The sequence below is a fragment of the Saimiri boliviensis genome, chromosome 14 (assembly GCF_048565385.1).
Source record: "Saimiri boliviensis isolate mSaiBol1 chromosome 14, mSaiBol1.pri, whole genome shotgun sequence".
NCBI classification, from domain to species: Eukaryota; Metazoa; Chordata; class Mammalia; order Primates; family Cebidae; genus Saimiri; species Saimiri boliviensis.
This window is the reverse complement of record NC_133462.1, coordinates 94236992-94255865: the sequence shown is the minus strand read 5'-3', so window position 1 is coordinate 94255865 and position 18874 is coordinate 94236992. Positions and strand designations below refer to the sequence as shown.

The window sequence follows — 18874 nt, the reverse complement described above, 5'->3', positions numbered from 1 at the left end:
CTTGCAGTTGATTCCTTGAAAAAGCGAAGCTGTCTGTTGGGCTGAGACTGCACTTTGGATCTTGCAGTTCTGTATCCCCGCAGGGCATGGGCTCCCTGTCCCTGAGCCTCTGAGTCGGCAGGTGGGTCTGGGGCTCTGTCAGGCCTGGCCCTGTTTTTGGAGGGAGTGTTCTGTGGGTGGCTCTGCCCGTGGCCACCAGGAGGGGGATAAAGACGCTCTGTCTCTTAGGCCTGTTTTTGAAAACCGGTTCTTACTTTATGTGTCTGCGTATGTATGAACTCCTGAGGCCAGCTTGTTTGGGGAAAAAGGTGTTCATCTTTGCTCTGGGGTAATTCAAGTGGACACAGCCTGTCACTTTTTCCTCCCAGCCTCCCTTAGTCATGTCTGGTAATGGCACACAAAGTGCTGCCTGGTAGGTGTAGCCAGCTCACTGTGCAGGTTCCTAATCACCTTCAGATACACTCATTGCCTCCAGAACGTTCTTGGCCCTGGTTTCGTTTGCTCAGGGTTTTTGAGAAATCCCAATACTATAAAGACAGGCTTATCTGGTTCTTCCCCAGCCATCCTCCTTAGAGCGCCTCAGGGTGCATGGCTGGGACTGGCAGAATGTGAGCACATCCCACTCCCACACCCCACAAAGGTGTCCACGGCCGAGATGCTCACTGTGTTCCACGGTTGTGTTTAGACTGAAGTAGGAACAAAGCTTTAGGATGAGAAGTCGGAAGCTTATCTGTTAACTGTGATGGTGGCCATGTAGCTGGAGAGGCCCTCCGGTGTCCACACGTCAGGCTGTCCTGCCACGTGTGGCAGGTTCTTCACCACAAACCCGGGAGCAATGGGGAGGTGCTCAGGTGACTGCATGAGCTTCGAGTGAGCGGGGCTCCCCAGGACTGTTCCAGCAAGCCCAGTGACAGTGCCGGGAGGAGCAGCCTCCATACTCAGGACTCTGGCATCAAGGCCAGCGGTGGAGTGGGAGGAAGCAGTGGCCTGAGGGACGGCTGGGGAGGGCCCAGGAAGGCCTGGCGGGCCCGGGGGGGCAAGGGCAGCACATTGGTCAGATGCGGGCCCCCTTCTTTGCAAAAGGGACCTGGTTACAACAGGGGACCGTCTTTTTGAGGCAATACATGTGTTTCCTATTTAGAGAATTCCTAGTGCACAGTTGAAGCTCAAGCAGAAGCCAGAGTGAGTTACATTTCTGGGGAAAACAAAAATGCACGAAACCCCCTTCATCCCTTCATCCAGCTGTGGTTTTTGTTGCAGATGCTATTAAAGCCATCACGCTGAAACGTGTCCCCGTGGTGGTGTGGGTTGCAACATGGGGTGCTCAGGAGAGCGCGGCTGTGACCACAAAGGCCAGGCAAGGCCCAGGCGGGGGTGGTGCGGCGAGCTCTGCTTTCTGCTCTGCAGGGCCCTGGCTGCTGCTCACGTGGCTGCGGAGAGCGGAGGGAGGTGAGTTTGCAGAGCCCTCTGCTTGCTTCTGCCGTCCGCTCCCCTTTGTGGCTGTGGAAGCCGCTGGGGGCCACGCCATGGATGTGGGGCCTAGACAGGGTAGAAGTGGAGGTGGCATCTGGCAGTTTCCTGGAACACTCCAGCTCATGTGGCGTCGTCTATCTTGTCCTGCTTTGGGGTTGCTGTGTCCGTGTCCCTCTGTCTCCCGGGAGGAACCAGGTGGACACTCAGTGTAGACAGACACGGGGTCTGGTGGGAGAGTGGGTGGGAGCCTCACTGGCGGCTGATGGTGTGAAAGAAGTCAGCTGCACTCCTGCCATGGCTCCTGCTAGGAACGGACGTGCCATGGCTGGTCCCTGTGGGCGCAGGTCCCAGTGGGTGCTTGGGCGATGCCTCAGCCTCCTGCCTCGTGGCATGGGGCGGCCGGTCTGCCACTGCCTCTGATGTCTCCATAAACAGCAAATGCAAACACACATGGTAACAGGAAAGCCACAAGACTCATTCTGTGCAAGTCAGAGGGTTCCCAGGAAGCAGAGCCTGGGGCAGCGACAGGCGAGTCTGTCTCTCGTGGGGCTCACGTGGGGATGTGGGCTGGCGGCTTCTGGGCATGGGGAGACCCAGGTGTTTCTGTCCTCGCGTCTTTGGCAGAAACCCTCTGCCCGCTCCTGGCATCACGTCCCATGTGGACCTGCTCTGGTGATTTGCTGAAACATTCCGCAGTCATTCTGGGGCTCCCTGCTTTCTATGAAACCGTCTTCAGAAGGTAACGGCCCTTTCTTTCCTTTTATGTTTTTCTTTTTTAGGAAGTGGAGAACACATTGTATTGTCCTCAGGGACCTGCTTTCTGGTCTGCCTTCCCTCACTTCTCTGTCCCTGATGTCTCTGATGTAAACTTCCCTCAAGTCACCTGTGTCCTCTCCTAGTCGTGGGGTGGGAGGATGTCAGTGGTTTCCTGCAGACCTAAAGAACATAAGAGAATCATATTCACAGAGTGTCTCCCTGCCCAGACTAAGGGTCTTGATCAGTGCGTGACCACCCTGCCTTCTTTGAGCTCACTGACCATGTTGGGGACCAACAGCCCCATGTGACATTGGCCCCCGTGGTCCCCAGGGGGGACACTGTGTGGACACCATGATCTGTCCTGAGCACACCTGACACAAGCGTCGCTCTCCTGCCCGGCCCCCATAGGAGTGTGGAGAAGGAGCCACCCCAGCCCTGGGAGTTGGAGAGCGAGTTATAGGCAGAGGGGATGGTGGGGCTGGGCTCTTGGGGGACACTGGATGAGGCACCCACCCTCTGAGGCCAGCCAGGCAGGTGTGGGCCTTGCCTGTCAGTGAGGAGGGGCGGGGAGGCCAGGCTCCTCCTCCACTCAGGCTCTCAGCGTCTTGTGCCTTCCTGCTTCTCCAGGCTGTTCACATCACGTGTTCATCACGACGCAGGCAAGAGGCCGATTCTGGGGTGCTGTGAGGTTTTGTGATGCTGTTTTTATTTATGGCCTTGACACCAGTCAGATGAGCACTGAACTTAGCTGAATATTTGGGCATCTGTGCCTTCACTGCCAGTTCCTATCACTCATGCTCCTGACACCACGTCACATGCAGTTTCTAAACGCTGATCCAGAAGAGCCTGGGAATGGGGACAGGGCTCCCGACAGCCCCCAACATCCACACAGCAGGAGGCCACATCCCAGGGGCCCCTGGACCAGGCGTGGGAGCCCTGCATGCACAAGGCTTGAGGGCGCCCCATAACTCAGACCTGTGGCAGCTGCGTGGAGGCGTTATCACAGGGAAACACCACGCCTTCCCTTCTAGCCTGCGTGCTCTTCGGTAATGGGCTCATGCCGGTGAGCACCTGCTCGCCCGCCTCTGTGCACTCTGCCCACGCCGACCCCCCGTGCCCTGTGCCGTTGCTGGAGAGCCGCTCCTGTACCCACACCCCCAAGCTCCCACGGCACTGGGCATGACTGTGGAGGACCCAGAACGCTGGGCTGAGCAGGGCCCGTGGCTTCAGAGTGATGGGGACAGGAGACCGTGCCAGGCACCGCCCTAGGGGTTCTGATGCTCAGTGCTCATACCAGCTGCTCTGTTACCCAGGGGGTGCCTGGGAAACTGCCATTGCAGGGGGCCTGACGGGAGAGAGTGCGGGACCTGTGCTGAGGGTCGACGGCCAGTGCCTACTGAGCCCTCCCCAGGCCACTCCCAGGCTGCGCCGGCTGAGCGGTCGAGCAGAGACCAAGTGCTGAGTGGGACTTGAAGCTGGGAGGACTCGCCCCAGCCCAAGCGTTTGCTGTCGCCCCGGTTTTCGCGGTAATGAAAGCTGTGTGCCGGGCAAGTGCCGGGTGTCACGGAGACCTTGGCTGTGGAAGGTGATAGGTGTGATAGCAGTGGGAGTTTCTCTTCATTCCCTTTTTAAAAATTACGGTGAAATATATAAAACAAATTTTGCCATTTTAACCATTTTTAAATGCATGATTCAGTGGTTAATAAAACTCATCCCCCCATTCCGCACAGAAACTGTTTCTGTGAGGCTTGAACCCATGTTTCTGCCCCAGACCCTGCCACCATTCTGCGTCTGTCTCTGCCAGCCTGCCGCACTGGGTTCCCTACAGCAGGGGAGCCATGCAGCACGTGTCCTTTGCCTGCTCATTTCCTCGGCGTGCAGTTTTCAGTGTGCTGGCGGCCCTCGCCGCTGCGGGGGGACATGCGGCTGTTTCCGGCTTTGAGCTGTGTGGAGAATGCTGCTTAAGTTAACATGTGAGCATCTGTTGGAGGCCCTGCTCTCAAGTCTTTGGGGTATACAGTGGTCCCCCTTACCATCAAGGGAAATGCTCCAAGACCCCCAGGTCATAAAGCTTTACCCCTGTGTTCTGTGGTTTTGGTTTCCTCTTTAGGTGTGAGTTAGTGTCTGTGCGGAGCGAGGTGAGGACCCAGCTTTCTTCTGTGTGTGCAGATCCAGTTTTCCCAACACCATTGGGTGAACCAACCATTCTTTCCCCAGTGAATGGTCTTGACACCCTTGTTCAAAATCCATCAGCCATAGATAGGTTTTATTTCTGATTTCTCACTTAATTCCATTCTGTGGTCTAACGTCACTATTTTGATTACTGTAGTAAGGTTTTTTGTATTTTTTATTTTGACACAAGATCTCACTCTTGTCTCCCAGGCTGGAGTGCAGTGGCATGATCTCGGTTCACTGCAACCTCTGCCTCCCGGGCTCAAGTGATCCTCCCACCTCAGCCTCCCAAGTAGTTAGGACTATAGGTGTGCATCACCACGTCCAGCTAATTTTTTTTTTTTAAGACATGGAGTCTCTCTGTGTTGCTCAGTCTGGTCTTGAACTCCTGGGCTCAAGTGACCTTCTCTCCTCAGCTTCCCAGAGTGCTGACATTACAGGGATGAGCCACCGTCCCTGGCCAAAAAAAGGTTTTAAAAGTAAAATAAGTTGAAAAGAGAAAACAGCATATAGGATGAGGATATGAAGAAAAATTATTCTGGCACAGCTGTATAATATTTGTGTTTTAAGCTAAGTTTTATTACAGAACAGTGTTAAAAACAATTGTGAAGTTTGTAATGTGCAAAGGTTACAGGAAGCGGAGGCTCAGCTATTACTGCAGGAAGACTTTGTAAGGTAAACGCAGTGGAGCCTCTGCACGGTGTTGACGAAGTTCACGACAATGGTCAGTCAGGCCTGGGCCTTCACCCTCACTCGCCATGCACCCAGGCAGTGTCCAGGCCTGCCAGCCCTCAGGTGGGACGCGCCCTGCGCCGTGTGGCGTTTCCCATCCTTACCGTTGACCGCACCTTCCCCACGTGGCCCGTGTGCCTCGTGTGCTGTGCAGGCCCCGCCCCCTGGGTATGTGTGCCTCGCTCCAGCATTGCCCCAGGACAAGACCTGGAGCTGCGGTTCCTCGGGGTGCATCCACGTCGTTAGGCTGCCGTGACGATTTTATAGTATCATGCTTTTGTTTTCATGCATCTCTAAGAATTTACTTACGTCCCTTCCTTTACCTGTTGGTGGTTTAATTCGTGAGCGCTTCAGTTTGCCGTGATGCTGCCCTCCCGTCTGCTGTGGTCGGAGGAGGCACCTGCTGTGGATCCGTGTCTCTCTGCTTGTTGCGGGCTGGCCCCCGGCCTGTGTGCCATGGAGAACGGGCTCCCGTGCTTGTGGGGGAGCACTCCACACAGGCCTCCTGGCTGGGCTTCCATGCTTGTGGGGGAGCACTCCGCACAGGCCTCCCGGCCAGGCTTCCATAATTGTGGGGGAGCACTCCGTACAGGCCTCCCGGCCGGGATCCCATGATTGTGGGGGAGCACTCCGCACAGGCCTCCCGGCCGGGATCCCATGATTGTGGGGGAGCACTCCGCACAGGCCTCCCGGCCGGGATCCCATGATTGTGGGGGAGCACTCCGCACAGGCCTCCCGGCCGGGCTCCCATAATTGTGGGGGAGCACTCCGCACAGGCCTCCCGGCCGGGCTCCCATAATTGTGGGGGAGCACTCCGCACAGGCCTCCCGGCCGGGCTTCTGTGCTTCTGGGGGAGCACTCTGCACAGGCCTCCCGGCCGGGCTCCCATGCTTCTGGGGGAGCACTCCGCACAGGCCTCCTGGCCGGGCTCCCGTAATTGTGGGGGAGCACTCCGCACAGGCCTCCCGGCCGGGCTTCTGTGCTTCTGGGGGAGCACTCTGCACAGGCCTCCCGGCCGGGCTCCCATGCTTCTGGGGGAGCACTCCGCACAGGCCTCCTGGCCGGGCTCCCATAATTGTGGGGGAGCACTCCGCACAGGCCTCCCAGCCGGGCTCCCATAGTTATGGGGGAGCACTCCGCACCGTTCTCCCGGCCATGGGTTCATAGCACTGTGCAGGCCGCCTGTTTCTGTGTGGATCCTCTGTTTAGCTGTTCCGTTCGTTCTGACATGTTTGCTAGCCTTTAAATGTGGTCAGCAGGTATTACGCAATCTTGGTTCAGGCTGGGAAGTGGTTTGTGTAGCTGTTGAAGGATGAAAGAGCCATGCAGGGTCAGATTCACCGGGCCAGGTGTCACCCCTGGGAGAGGGTGGCTGCAGAGTGGCCCCGAGTGACACGGTCAGCACCGTGGCTGCTTCTGAGCTGTGCGTCACAGCCCTGAGTGTTGGACTCGGTTCCTGTGCCCTCTGTGTGCAGTGGTGCGCCGCCTCGAGGTACAGGTGAGAGGCAAGGGGCTTGGGGTCGCGGCGTGCAGGGCAGAGCATGGACGCCTGGCGGGCTGCAAGCAGACTTACTGGCCACAGCCCTGGCTGTGTTGGTTCAGGCTGGGAAGTGGGTTTCGTGCGGCAGTGGCCGTCCCCTTGGAAGAGCCACGTTTTAATGCGTTTTCAGTTCGTTTACTGTTTGGAGGGTACCACTGAGGTTCTTCCACGTGTGAGATGCACCTTCATGGTACCTAGTCCACAGCACTGAATGCTTCGTTTGGTGAGGGCTCGTCGCCCGTCAGGCACTCGGCTCTCTTCATGGGAATCTCTGTCCATAGTCTGGGAGCAGGGAGCGCTCTTGGGCAGGACAGGCCAGGCCCGGCTCCTTGCTCTGCACAGCCGTTTCCTGTGCGCGCCTGGAGTGAGTGCAGTTGGCTCGGCCGACTCAAAGTCCCCTCTGAGTAGCGAGGCTGGCCGCCGTGCTCACTGCCTCGACCCACCGCCGCGGGGGCGTCCTGAGGAGGGGCCTGCGCCTGCCCCCTGCTAGTGCACAGACCACCGTGGCCTCCAGGAATGCAGCGGAGGGGACTCGGTGGGCCACAGGGTGGTCTGCGAGTGCCGAGTATGACAGATCGCAGCGGAGAGTGTTCTTTATGGCCTCTAGGGTTTGGCTGCGGTGAGAGCCAATTTTCCCCCTTTAAGTTCACTGTAGCATGTTAATGGCCCCAACTGGTAGAACTATTTTGAGTTGTAGACAGCTTGATTTATCCCAGCTCTGTTCTTAAATGGTTGCTAATTTCTCACTGCAAGAAAATTCACAGTTCCTCAGTGAGTCAGCTTCATGACACGGCCAGGGCAGTGCAGCTAACGGCAGACCCCTCCTGATGCTTGCCGTGCTGCAGTGATGGGCCGCACTCCAGCGCTGCGAGGTGAGCCAGAGCAGACACGTCCCGTGGGACCCGAGAGCCCGTGTCCTGCAGAGTTGGGAGACTCAAGGCCCCGCGTGCCTCTGGAGCACCGTCTTCCCGGGCCGCTGGTGGCAGCAAAAGCACAGGCCCCGGACACCTTGAGGCCCTGGCGCTCAGCCTTGCCCTGACGGTGTGTGCATGGGCATAGCTGCCTGGTAGGTGGGCCCACCCCACTTCATTGGGCTATTTTTCCATATTTTTTTTTTGTCTCTAGAAACAAAATGGAGATGGCAAGAAGGCTAAACACTCTTGTCTTCACTGTGCCGGGCTTCTGGCCTCTGTGGCTGTCAGCCCAGCAGTGTTGGTGATGCTTTGCCCCGAGTCTGCGGGAGCTTCATGGCAACAGGCGCTTTCCTGGTAGGGCACCAAACAGAAGCTTTTCTTCCAGAACAGCCTTTGCCCAGGGCACAAGGGAGCCGGCCAGGCCTGCAGTACCCAGGGCCGCCTCCTCACGGGCGTGTGGGAGGAGAGTGGCTTTGGTGCTATTCTGGGGACCACGGCCGTAAGCTGGCAGTGTTGGCCACGCTCAGTTGTGTTTCTTTGTTCAGGTTGTGCCTCCTGCTGCCTGCCTGCGTCACCTAGAAATGCTCCCCTTCTTGGCTCTGATGCCCTTGGTGGGGCCCAGACCTGCTCAGGACCACGGAGTCCGGGGGTGGGTCTGGCCAGGCATCCACAGGGGCTCCGAGCCAAAGCTTCTCCCAGAAACACTTCTCTCAGGCCTGGTTTGCAGGCGTGCTGCAGGGCTGGCCTGGATTGTCCTCCTTCAAGCACTCCCTGCTCTATTTCTTTGAAGTTTATAAAAGTTTGTTTCCCCCAAAACCAAAAGCACTTTTTTTTCTTGAGACAAAGTCTTGCTCTTGCCAGACACCAGGCTGGAGTGTAGTGGTGTGATCTCAGCTCACTGCAACCTCCGCCTCCCTGGTTCAGGCAATTTTCCTGCCTCAGCCTCTCGATTAGCTGGAACTACAGGCATGTGCCACCACGCCCAGCTAATTTTTGTATTTTAGTAGAGACAGGGTTTGACCATGTTGGCCAGGATGGTGTCGATGTCTTGACCTCATGATCCACCCACCTCGGCCTCCCAAAGTGCTGGGATTACAGGCATGAGCCACTGCGCCTGGCCCAAAGCACTTTTAATCAGGTAGTTTCCATGGAGGTGGAACTTAATGGAAGGAAGGCCAGTTCCTGGGTTTCTTTACTCATGTAGCAGGGACCTGGGAACTCTGATTTGCACCCAGCCTCTGACTCAGAGCCCATGAGGGTTCCTGCACGAGGCCACTGGCTGCCCCGGAGCTGACAGCATCCTGCATAGTGGCTAGATGGCTTGTCACCCTGGGCCACAGAGGAACAACTGTTTCTAGGGTTTGGCCAGACTTCACGTTCTCCATTCTTTCCATCCCCGTGATGTGGAAGGCACACGATGCCATGTAATTACTTCAGTCCCTTCTTAAAGGAGAAAGAATCTGGACCCGCACTCCAGGACACTCGCAGTTTGAGGGTTCGCTAAGGAATGTTCTTTGTCTGCAGACCCAGCAGCTGCACAGATTGCTCCTGTGTTTTTGCACTATTAATTAGCTTCAAGTGCAATTTTGGCAGGCAAGCCAAGGATCTCAACAGGCTGTTTGGAATGAGGTCTCTTTTAAGGCCTTCAGTGTAGTGAGAAATTTTCAAATCAAAAAGTACAGCAGGAGCCAGGCTTTATTTTGTCTGTATACAATAAAATACTCCACTTCTGCAGGCAGATCAGCCAGTCTTGGTCATAAATCAATTACCTGTGCATATTATTACTGTGCTTATTAGGCGAAAACCCAAACTGTAGAAATTTCTGCTATTCCCAGTGCTTTCTTATACACTAGAAAAAGGTATGAATTTGTTGTCTTTAAAAAAAATGTTATTTTATTTTCTTCTTTATATTTTGGGGATATGTCATAGACTTTTTTTTTTTTTTTTTTTTTTTTTTGAGATGGAGTCTCACCGTTGCCCAGGCTGGTGTGCAGTGGTGTGATCTCAGCTCACTGCAACCTCCACCTCCTGGGTTTAAGTGATTCTCCTGCCTCAGCCTCCCAAGTAGCTGGGACTATAGGTGCCTGCCACCATGCCCAGCTAATTTTTTGTATTTTAGTAGAGATGGGGTTTCACTGTGTTGCCTAGGCTGGTCACAAACTCCTGAGCTCAGGCAGTCCGCCCACCTCAGCCTCCCAAAGTGCTGGGATTACAGGCGTGAGCTACCGCGCTCAGCTGACAATGTTTTTAAGTTGAGAATAATTGTACATACTCACGGGTTACGTAGTGAGCGATCACATCACACCAGGGTCACTAGCACAGCCAGCATCTTGGGCATGTGCCACTCAGCCTTGCAGGGAAGGTGGTGGCCAGCAGTGCCAGCCTGTTGGGGTGTGTGTGGAGGTGGCCCTGAGGGACAGGCGCTGTGTGGGGAAGGTAGTGACAGCAATGTGGGGCTGGTGGGGTGTCGGAGGTGGCCCTAGGTGGACAGGCTTCATGTCACACTGCGATCCTGGTCTCCGTGTGGCTCCGGATCCCTGAGTTGTTGCTTGTCTCTGCTGGGCCTTGCCATGGGTATAACCTTCATGGCGGCTTGCTAGAACTGTGTATAAAAGAAGAATATGATGTATGTTTAATAATTATTGGCACTGATGCATGCCAAATGGTGCTCTGTGTCTGTTGGCTTCAGTACAGTATTTTATTTTCCGTATCATTTTTGCCTTTGAACATCTGGGTCGGGCTTAGCAGATTAACACAGCTTATTCAGCTGCCCTTAGTGCCATCCTGCTGAAGACAGTCCAGAGTGAGAGTCAGAGCAGGTTCTGGCCCAGCCTCCCTTGGACGTCCCAGGGCCCTGCCACCACCTTTAAGGTCTGTGGGACTTCTGGCAGTGACGTGGGATGAGGCCTGGGTCATGCCCTGCAGCATCTCTCTATGTGCAGTGAGTGTATTCTTAGGGCTGGGGCAGGCCGCCCTGTCTGTGAAACAGAGTTAGACGTAAAATGTGCCACGTTTCCAGAACAGTGTCCGCTGACATTGCATAGCCAGTAACTCAGCTTTCATTCAGGAAAGCGACGAGATGGTAAAAACAGAAAACAAACTTGTGTGTGTACTTTAATCCCAAATGTGAGTTATTTGCAAGAGTGTGTGGATATAGCAACGGGGAGAAAGCCAGATGGGGGTGTGCTTGTGTGGCTCATGGTACCAGCCTCATTAATAGTGGTCTGGATTATGGACAGATTTTGTTTTCTTCCTTCTCTCTTGTTTCCTGGTTTCCTGCATGCACAGTTATTAACAGAAAAGACAAACAGTGGTGTCTCCTGATAGCAGTGTCTCCTGATAGCATGGTCGTGGAGAGGGCTGGCCTGACACAGGGCTGGTGGGAGGCATTGGAGCTGTGGGCCTGGCAAGGGCTTGGGCCATCTCCCCAAATGTCAGCTCACAGGAGCCCTGTGGCCCTGAAGGACATTTAAATTCTAAACACGCTGAAGTCACATTTTAGCGTGGTTGACGAGGGACATAGGAACTGAGAGCAGAGCCTGAGCGGACCCATATCCCTGGCTTTCGTGAGGCCTCCTCCCGGGACGCGGGCACTGGGACAGCATGAGTGTGCAGCCCGGCCCTCCCTTCCAGGGGCCACGCCTGCCGGTTCCAGCAGTGCCTCAGGATCACGCTGAGAGCAGGGGCAGGTGGGAAGGGAGCGGGTCAGCAGAGCCGGCAAGTGGTGGGCTGAGCTTTCTTCCCTCTCACGGCACAGCTTGGGTGTGGGCCATGTGAGATCATGGGCCAGGTGGTGGAAAAGACCTTCCGTGTGAGGTCATCTGTCCGTCCTCTTGGAGCCACTGACCCCACCGTATACTTTCCAGAGCCCCATCCAGCAATCTCAGTCATGACTCAACAGATGAGTTTCCGCCAGCTCCCGAGGGTGCAGAAGGCCTGCTGTCTGCGGCCACGGCTCAAGTCAGGCATTTCTCCATCTGTCTCATGACAAAGATCTCAGCAGGAAGGCCGCGTTGGGAAAGGGACATGTGGCTCATTTCACCTCTGCCATGTGCCCGTGAGTGACCTCAGCCCCTCACTCCCTGTGGCGTCTGCAGAGAGGGTCTGGGTACCCGGCCGGGGAAGGGCTCTTTCTGTAGCGCAGCAGCAACCCTGGCTGGGCCCTTTCTGGTTTTCACAGCTTGTTTGCATTTGTGATCTCATGTGAGCCGCACCGTTCTGTGGAGGGAGCTGGATGTGACCGGCTGGGCCTCTGCGCTGGCCGCCTCCATACTGTTTCTCATGGGTCAGACAAAGGCCGGACCGTGGGCGGGGGCATTGCCTGTGACCCTGAATCCTGAGCTGCATGCGTCCCACCGCCGGCCACCCACCCCACAATGCTGAGCCTCCTGCCATGTCACTGGGTGGAACGTGGGGAGGCTGCGCCCCCAGGGCTCGGGTGCACTGTTCCTACAGACATCCAGAGGAACCGTAGGGACCCCCTCAAGATCACCATCCCCCGGACCCTGGGTGGTCACTGCCGTCCAGCTCATGGGGACACAGAGCACTGAGGGTTCCTTCTCCTGACCTAAGCAGTGATCCAGAACTTTCCCTGAAAGAGGACATGGACATTTATTGCGAGTGGTGGGTCATTCACGTTTCCTTTCCAGTGTATTCTTGTCTGTGGTCAAGTGGGCGTATGAGGTTTCTAGACCTTGGCTGAGTGCGTAGAGCAGCGCTTCACAGTGTGGTTCGCCCTAGATTCCTCACAGAACACAGCCGGCCAGGCCACGGACACAGCACCAGCTCAGTCCTCAGCCTGTCGCCCCCGCTGCACCCAGTGGACGTAGCTCTGTGCCGACATTCCTGGGGCAGTCCGGCTTTCCCCATCCATACCTGCCTGGCCCTGGGTGACTCCAGCTTCTGCACCTGCCGGGCCGGGGTCCGTCTCCCACACCCCCACGACGCTGGCCACCCTCCACTGTGTGGAGAGTTTCGTTCTGTCATTTGCGTCGTGCATGAAACATCCCACACCTAGAGACAAGAGAAGGGGTTTGTGTTTCTTTTTAATCCTGCTTTCCCACTTCAGTCTGCAGTTAGGGACCCGCATGCAGATAGGTCATGAGCATAGTGGCCACGCAAGAGCTGGGGTTCAGATCTGCGCTGCCTGCCTGGGTCCCCAGCTGCCCTGCTGTGGGCTGGAATTCCACACCCACATGCAACACTCCCACAAGGTCAGCCAAACAGAGCAGTCTGCAGCCTGGGGACAGCAAGCCAGGGTGTGGCCGTAGCACCAGGAGGGAGGTGGGGACAGGCAGCTGGCAGGAGGTGGGGCAGGCACCTCATCTCACCAGGCCTGTGCTGGCAGGAGCAGAGCCGTGCCCTGACCCTGGTGCTGGGCTGGGGGCTCCCTCTCACTGGCTCGCAGATGGCGTCACCCAGGTGATCACCCAAAGGCTTTCGGGGAGGAGACAGGGAGATGTCTGTGCCAGGGTTTGCAGAGAAGCAGCCTCTGCTGTGACCTTGTGCTTCTCCCCAGATCCTGAGGAGGATGAAGGGGCTGGCCCTGGAGGCCGAGAGCGAGCTGGAGAGACAGGATGAAGCCCTGGATGGTGTCACGGCGGCCGTGGACAGGGCAACCTTGACCATCGACAAGCACAACAGGCGGATGAAGAGGCTGACCTAGGGGCACACGTCCCCCTGAGATGATGGGCTGGGAGGCGGTGCCGGGGCTGCAGAGGCCTGTGGCCTCCCCCCCGGATGGGGCTGCTGCCGTGGAGCCGCCTCCGCACCAGGGGTGCGCCGTGCCTGCCCCCTACGCGCTTCTCCCTGATGGCGGGCAGGACCCGGCTGCATGTTCTGCAGATGGCGCAGGACAGTGGACATGGCAGGGCCCTAGGGACACTGGGCACAGGCCTGGAAGAGGCCAGCAAGCCGCCCTTCTCATCTCAGCTCCCTTCCGTGGACGGACCGGCCTTCCTAGCTGTGCTATGACTTTGTGAGTGAAGTTAGAGCCAGCTCACCTGAGGGCATCCTCTAACACCCAACTGTTCTTTTATCGTCTCTGTTTTAGCCAGAAGTGAAAACAGCATGACTGCACCTTTCGGCCCCATTTCCATCCAGAAATAAAGCGAAATGCTGGCTTTGGAGTGGTTTTTTGAAGGTGGGCATTGATGTTTCCACCTGGTGCCTTGTGTCTGGTCAGCGGCCGCTCCCTCGGGGGCCCAGGGGGAGGTGAACGTGGCCTCTGGGGGGACCGCGCGTCACATTGCGGGCAGTGCCCCTTCGCCATGCAGCTTCCAGATGCCCCATGCAGGGCTCCAAGGAAGGGTGCAGGCACATGGGAGGTGGGGCCCAGGACCGCACCACGGCCCCAGCCAGCAAGGCGTTCACGCCGACGCAGCCGGTGCCCAGTGGTGCTGCATTCCTGGGGCTGCTCAGTGAGCCTCACATGCGGGGGCCTCGCAGCTCTGCAGCAGGAAGCCCCACATCGAGGCGTGCTCTCTCCAAAGGCTCTGGGGCAGACATTCCAGCTCCTGGTGGCTCAGGCGCCTCAGGCACATGGCCACACACTCCAGTCTCTGCTCCATCCTCTCATGGCCGCTCCCCATCTGTGCATCTCATATGCCCCTCCCCTTTCTCTTAGAGGGTGCCTGCCACAGGTCCAGGGCCCACGCTAGTCCAGGATGGCCTGGCATCGATGTCACTCACTGAGGGTGTCTGCCCAGACCCCAGTTCCACAGGAGGTCCTGCTCCGGGGCTCCAGCGGGACTAGGGGCCGTGGTGGATGCAGGAGCCTGGCAGGAAAACTGGGAAGCAGCCTTTCTAGAAAGCCACGGTCCAGGGAGCTCTGATGCTCTTTTGTGCTTGATTTGGAAATTGTTCTCTGCTCTCCCTGTCCTATTGATTTATACTTAGCAGCCTGCAGAAGGGGACCCTGCACTAAGACCGTGGTGAGTGAGTGCTTTCAGCCTGTCTGGGCACCCCACGGAGGCCAGCATTGGCCCCCAAGCCCGCCACAAGGCACATGGACACCAGGGCCCCTCCATCCTCTCAGTGCTGGGAGCCAGCAGCAAGGGCTCACCATGCCTGCAGCCCCTGCATGGAGCCCCATCAAGTCTGGAGGAGGCTGCACCCTGTTCTCAGGACCTCACAGTGTGGGTGGGGTCTCCCCTGTCCCAGACCCCTCGCTGTCCTCAGGACCCCATAGCATGGGTGGGGTCTCCCCTGTCCCAGACCCCTCGCTGTCCTCAGGACCCCATAGCATGGGTGGGGTCTCCCCTGTCCCAGACCCCTCGCTGTCCTCAGGACCCCATAGCATGGGTGGGGTCTCCCCTGTTCCTGACCCCTCGCTCTCTCGGGACCCCATAGCATGGGTGGGGTCTTCCATGTTTTCTGACCTCTCACTGTCAGCAAGTTCTTCAGTATCAGGTGAGGCCTTTTGTGTCACTTGACCGCTCCTTGTCCACTGGACCTCAAAGCTAACATGCTGTACAGTAGGGAGAATGCAGAAACGTTCCCACTAAGGTCGCCACCGAGGCCCGCACGTCCGCTATCACCACCTCCTTTCCGCACCTGAAGCTTCGGTGGTTGGAACAGGGCAAGGAAAGGAAGTTAAGTTAATGATCCTGAAAGAAGCAACACGCTGTCTTGGCTCACAAATGACATTTTCCAGGTAGAAAGTATAAAAAGGGGATCAAAGAAATGCCCCTAGAATAATAAACAACTGTTCAAGATTTCAGAATATACAAAAGTCAGTCACTTTCCTGTATACCAACAAGGGATGAGTGCATTTGAAATTAAAAACAAAATACCTTTATAATACTTAGATATAAGTCTAAAAAATGTGACCTCTCTCTCTATACATATATGAGAAAAACTACAAAACCCTGATGAAAGGAACAAAAGAACCAAATAAATGGAGAAAAATTCCATGTTCATGGATAGGAAGAGTCAGTATTTTCAACATGTTCTTCCACCTTGATCTATAGAGTCAATGCAATTTCAATCAAAATTCCTGCAAGTTATTTGGTGGACATTAACAAATGATCCTTAAGTTTATATGGAGAGACAAAAGACCCAGAATAGTCAATTCAATACTAAAGGAGAGGAGCAGAACTGCAGGACCGATACCACCTGACCAGAAGGCTCGCTGGAAAGCTGCAGTTACCAAGCCGGCGTGCTCTTGGTAAAAGGAGAGAGAAATAAATCAGTAGAGTAGATTAGAGGACCCAGAAATAGACCCCTATAAATACAGTCAACGCATCTTCTAAGAAGATTCAAAGGTAGCACAAGGCAGAAAAGACTTTTCAATGATGGTGCTGGGACAGCTAGACATCCACGTGCAAAAGAAATCCCACACAAGCCCCACACCCTAAACAGAAATTAAAAGGAGCTGGGTGCAGTGGCTCATGCCTGTAATCCCACCACTTTGGGAGGCCAAGGTGGGAGGATCACCTGAGGTTGGGAGTTCAAGACCAGTCTGGCCAACATGGTGAAACCCTGTCTCTACTAAAAATATGAAATTAGCTGGGTGTAGTGGTGAGTGTTTGTGATCTCAGCTACTCAGGAGGCTGAGGCAGGAGAATCGCTTGAACTTGGGAGGCAGAGATTGCAGTGAGCCAAGATCATGCCACTGCACTCCAGCCTGGCAACAGACTGAGACTCGTCTCCAAAAAAAAAAAAAAAAATTTCCTAAAAGGAATGGCCCTTGATAAAATGCAAACTGGAGTATATCATTGGAGAAAATGCAGGTTACCTTTGGTAAGATAATGGCTTGTAATTTTTTTCCACTCATTTGTTAATATTTGTGGGTACATAATAGGTGTTTATGGAGTACATGAGCTATTTGGATAGCAGGCGTGCAGTGCGTAATGATCACCTCGGGGTAAATGGGGTCTCCATCCCCTCAAGCGTTCATCCTTTGTTAAAAACAATCCAATTATACTCTTTTACTTATTTTTAATGTACAATTAAATTATTGACTATAGTCACCCGTTGTACTGTCAAATCAAAGGGCATATTCCTTCTTTCTAACTTTATTTTCGTGCCCATTAGCTATTCCTGCCTCCTCCCCAAGACCCCACTTACCCTTCCCAGCCTCTGGTGACCATCCTGCTCTCTTATCTCCATGAGTTCGACTGTTTTAATTTTTAGATCCCATTTTAGGGAGAATATGCGAAGTTTGTCTTTCTGTATTTGGTTTATTGTACTTAATGATCTCCAGGTCTGTCTGTATTGTTGCAGATGAGAGGATCTCATTCTCTGCCGGCCATGTGGTCCTCCATGGTGTGTGTGTGTGTGTGTGTGTGTGTGTGTGTGTGTGTGTCTGTGTGTGTGTCTGTGTGTGTGTGTGCTTTGTCCCTTGGTCATTCTCTGACGGCCATGTGGTCCTCCATGGTGTGTGTGTGTGTCTGTGTGTGTGTCTGTGTGTGTGTGTGTGTCTGTGTGTGTCTGTGTGTGTGTCTGTGTGTGTGTGTGTGTGTCTGTGTGTGTGTGTGTGTCTGTGTGTGTGTCTGTGTGTGTGTGTGTGTGTGTGTGTGCTTTGTCCCTTGGTCATTCTCTGACGGCCATGTGGTCCTCCGTCGTGTGTGTGTGTGTGTGTGTGTGTCTGTGTGTGTGTGTGTGTGTGCGCGCTTTGTCCCTTGGTCATTCTCTGACGGCCATGTGGTCCTCCGTCGTGTGTGTGTGTGTGTGTGTGTGTGTGTGTGTGTGCTTTGTCCCTTGGTCATTCTCTGACGGCCATGTGGTCCTCCGTTGTGTGTGTGTGTGTGTGTGTGTCTGTGTGTCTGTGTGTGTGTGTGTGTGTGCGCGCTTTGTCCCTTGGTCATTCTCTGACGGCCATGTGGTCCTCCGTCGTGTGTGTGTGTGTGTGTCTGTGTGTGTGTGTGTGTGTGTGTGTGCGCTTTGTCCCTTGGTCATTCTCTGACGGCCATGTGGTCCTCCGTCGTGTGTGTGTGTGTGTGTGTGTGTGTGTGTGTGTTTGTCCCTTGGTCATTCTCTGACGGCCATGTGGTCCTCCGTCGTGTGTGTGTGTGTGTGTGTGTGTGTGTGTGTGTGTGTGTGTTGTCCCTTGGTCATTCTCTGACGGCCATGTGGTCCTCCGTCGTGTGTGTGTGTGTGTCTCTGTGTGTGTGTGTGTGTGTGTGTGTGTGTGTGTTTGTCCCTTGGTCATTCTCTGACGGCCATGTGGTCCTCCGTCGTGTGTGTGTGTGTGTGTGTGTGTGTGTGTGTGTGTGCTTTGTCCCTTGGTCATTCTCTGACGGCCATGTGGTCCTCCGTCGTGTGTGTGTGTGTGTGTGTGTGTGTGTTTCTGTGTGTGTGTGCTTTGTCCCTTGGTCATTCTCTGACGGCCATGTGGTCCTCCGTCGTGTGTGTGTGTGTGTGTGTCTGTGTGTGTGTGTGTGTGTGTGTGTGTGTTTGTCCCTTGGTCATTCTCTGACGGCCATGTGGTCCTCCGTCGTGTGTGTGTGTGTGTGTGTGTGTGTGTGTGTGTGCTTTGTCCCTTGGTCATTCTCTGACGGCCATGTGGTCCTCCGTCGTGTGTGTGTGTGCGCTTTCTTTGTCCCTTGGTCTGTTGATGGACCCGTGGGTTGCTTCCAGATTGTGGCTGTTGTAAACACTGCTGCAGCAAACGTGGGTGCAGGTACCTCTTTGGTGTGCTGACTTCCTTTTTTGGGGTGTATACCCAGCAGTGGGACTGTTGGATAATGTGGTAGCTCTCTTTTTTAGTTTTTTGAGGAACCTCCAAACTGTTCTTCCTAGTGGTTAATTTGTGTCTAATTTACATTCCCTTGGTGATGGTTTTTTAGATGTAACACCAAAGCCATGATCTATGAAAGAATAAATTGACAAGCTAGACTTTATGCAGATTTAAAACTTAATGCTCTGTGAATGACAGGAGAGTGAAATTACAGGCCACAGACAAAAGACATCTGACAAAGGACTTTATCCAAAATATAAAAAGAACCCTTGAAGCCAGGCATGGCTCCCAGCAACTCCGGGGACTGAGGTGGGGGAGGATCCTTTGAGGCCGTAAGTTTGAGACCAGCCTGGGCAACCAAGCCAGACCTCATCTCTAATAACAATACTATAATCTAAAAACTTTTTTTGAACTCTTAAAACTCATCAAAATTAAAAACCCAAGTGAAAATGAGTAAAAGACGATAACGAACACCTCACCAAAAAGATACGCAGATGGCAGCTAAGCATCTGAAGAGATGTTCTGCATCACATGCCATTAGGGAACTGCAAATCAAAAGAGGGAGGTGCCACCACACACCTGCTAGCATGGCCAGAATCCCAAACA

At 54.8% G+C, this 18874-nt stretch overlaps 1 protein-coding gene across 5 annotated transcripts in view; it reads left to right on the top strand.

Annotated features, from left to right (window-relative positions):
• Positions 1-18874, top strand: part of SNAP47 (synaptosome associated protein 47) — a 67997-nt gene that overhangs the window by 32020 nt on the left and 17103 nt on the right. For 3 of the 5 annotated variants that reach the window (XM_003935373.4, XM_074385479.1, XM_074385477.1), the window contains one exon: positions 13106-13715. The exons of 1 other annotated variant lie outside the window; for it this stretch is intronic. In XM_003935373.4, coding sequence (XP_003935422.2) covers positions 13106-13252 — 147 coding nt within the window. In that variant the 3' untranslated portion in view covers positions 13253-13715. Of the gene's footprint in view, positions 1-7; positions 1450-13105; positions 13716-18874 lie in introns of those variants that run through there. One more of the 5 variants, XR_012513622.1, reaches the window with a different exon arrangement.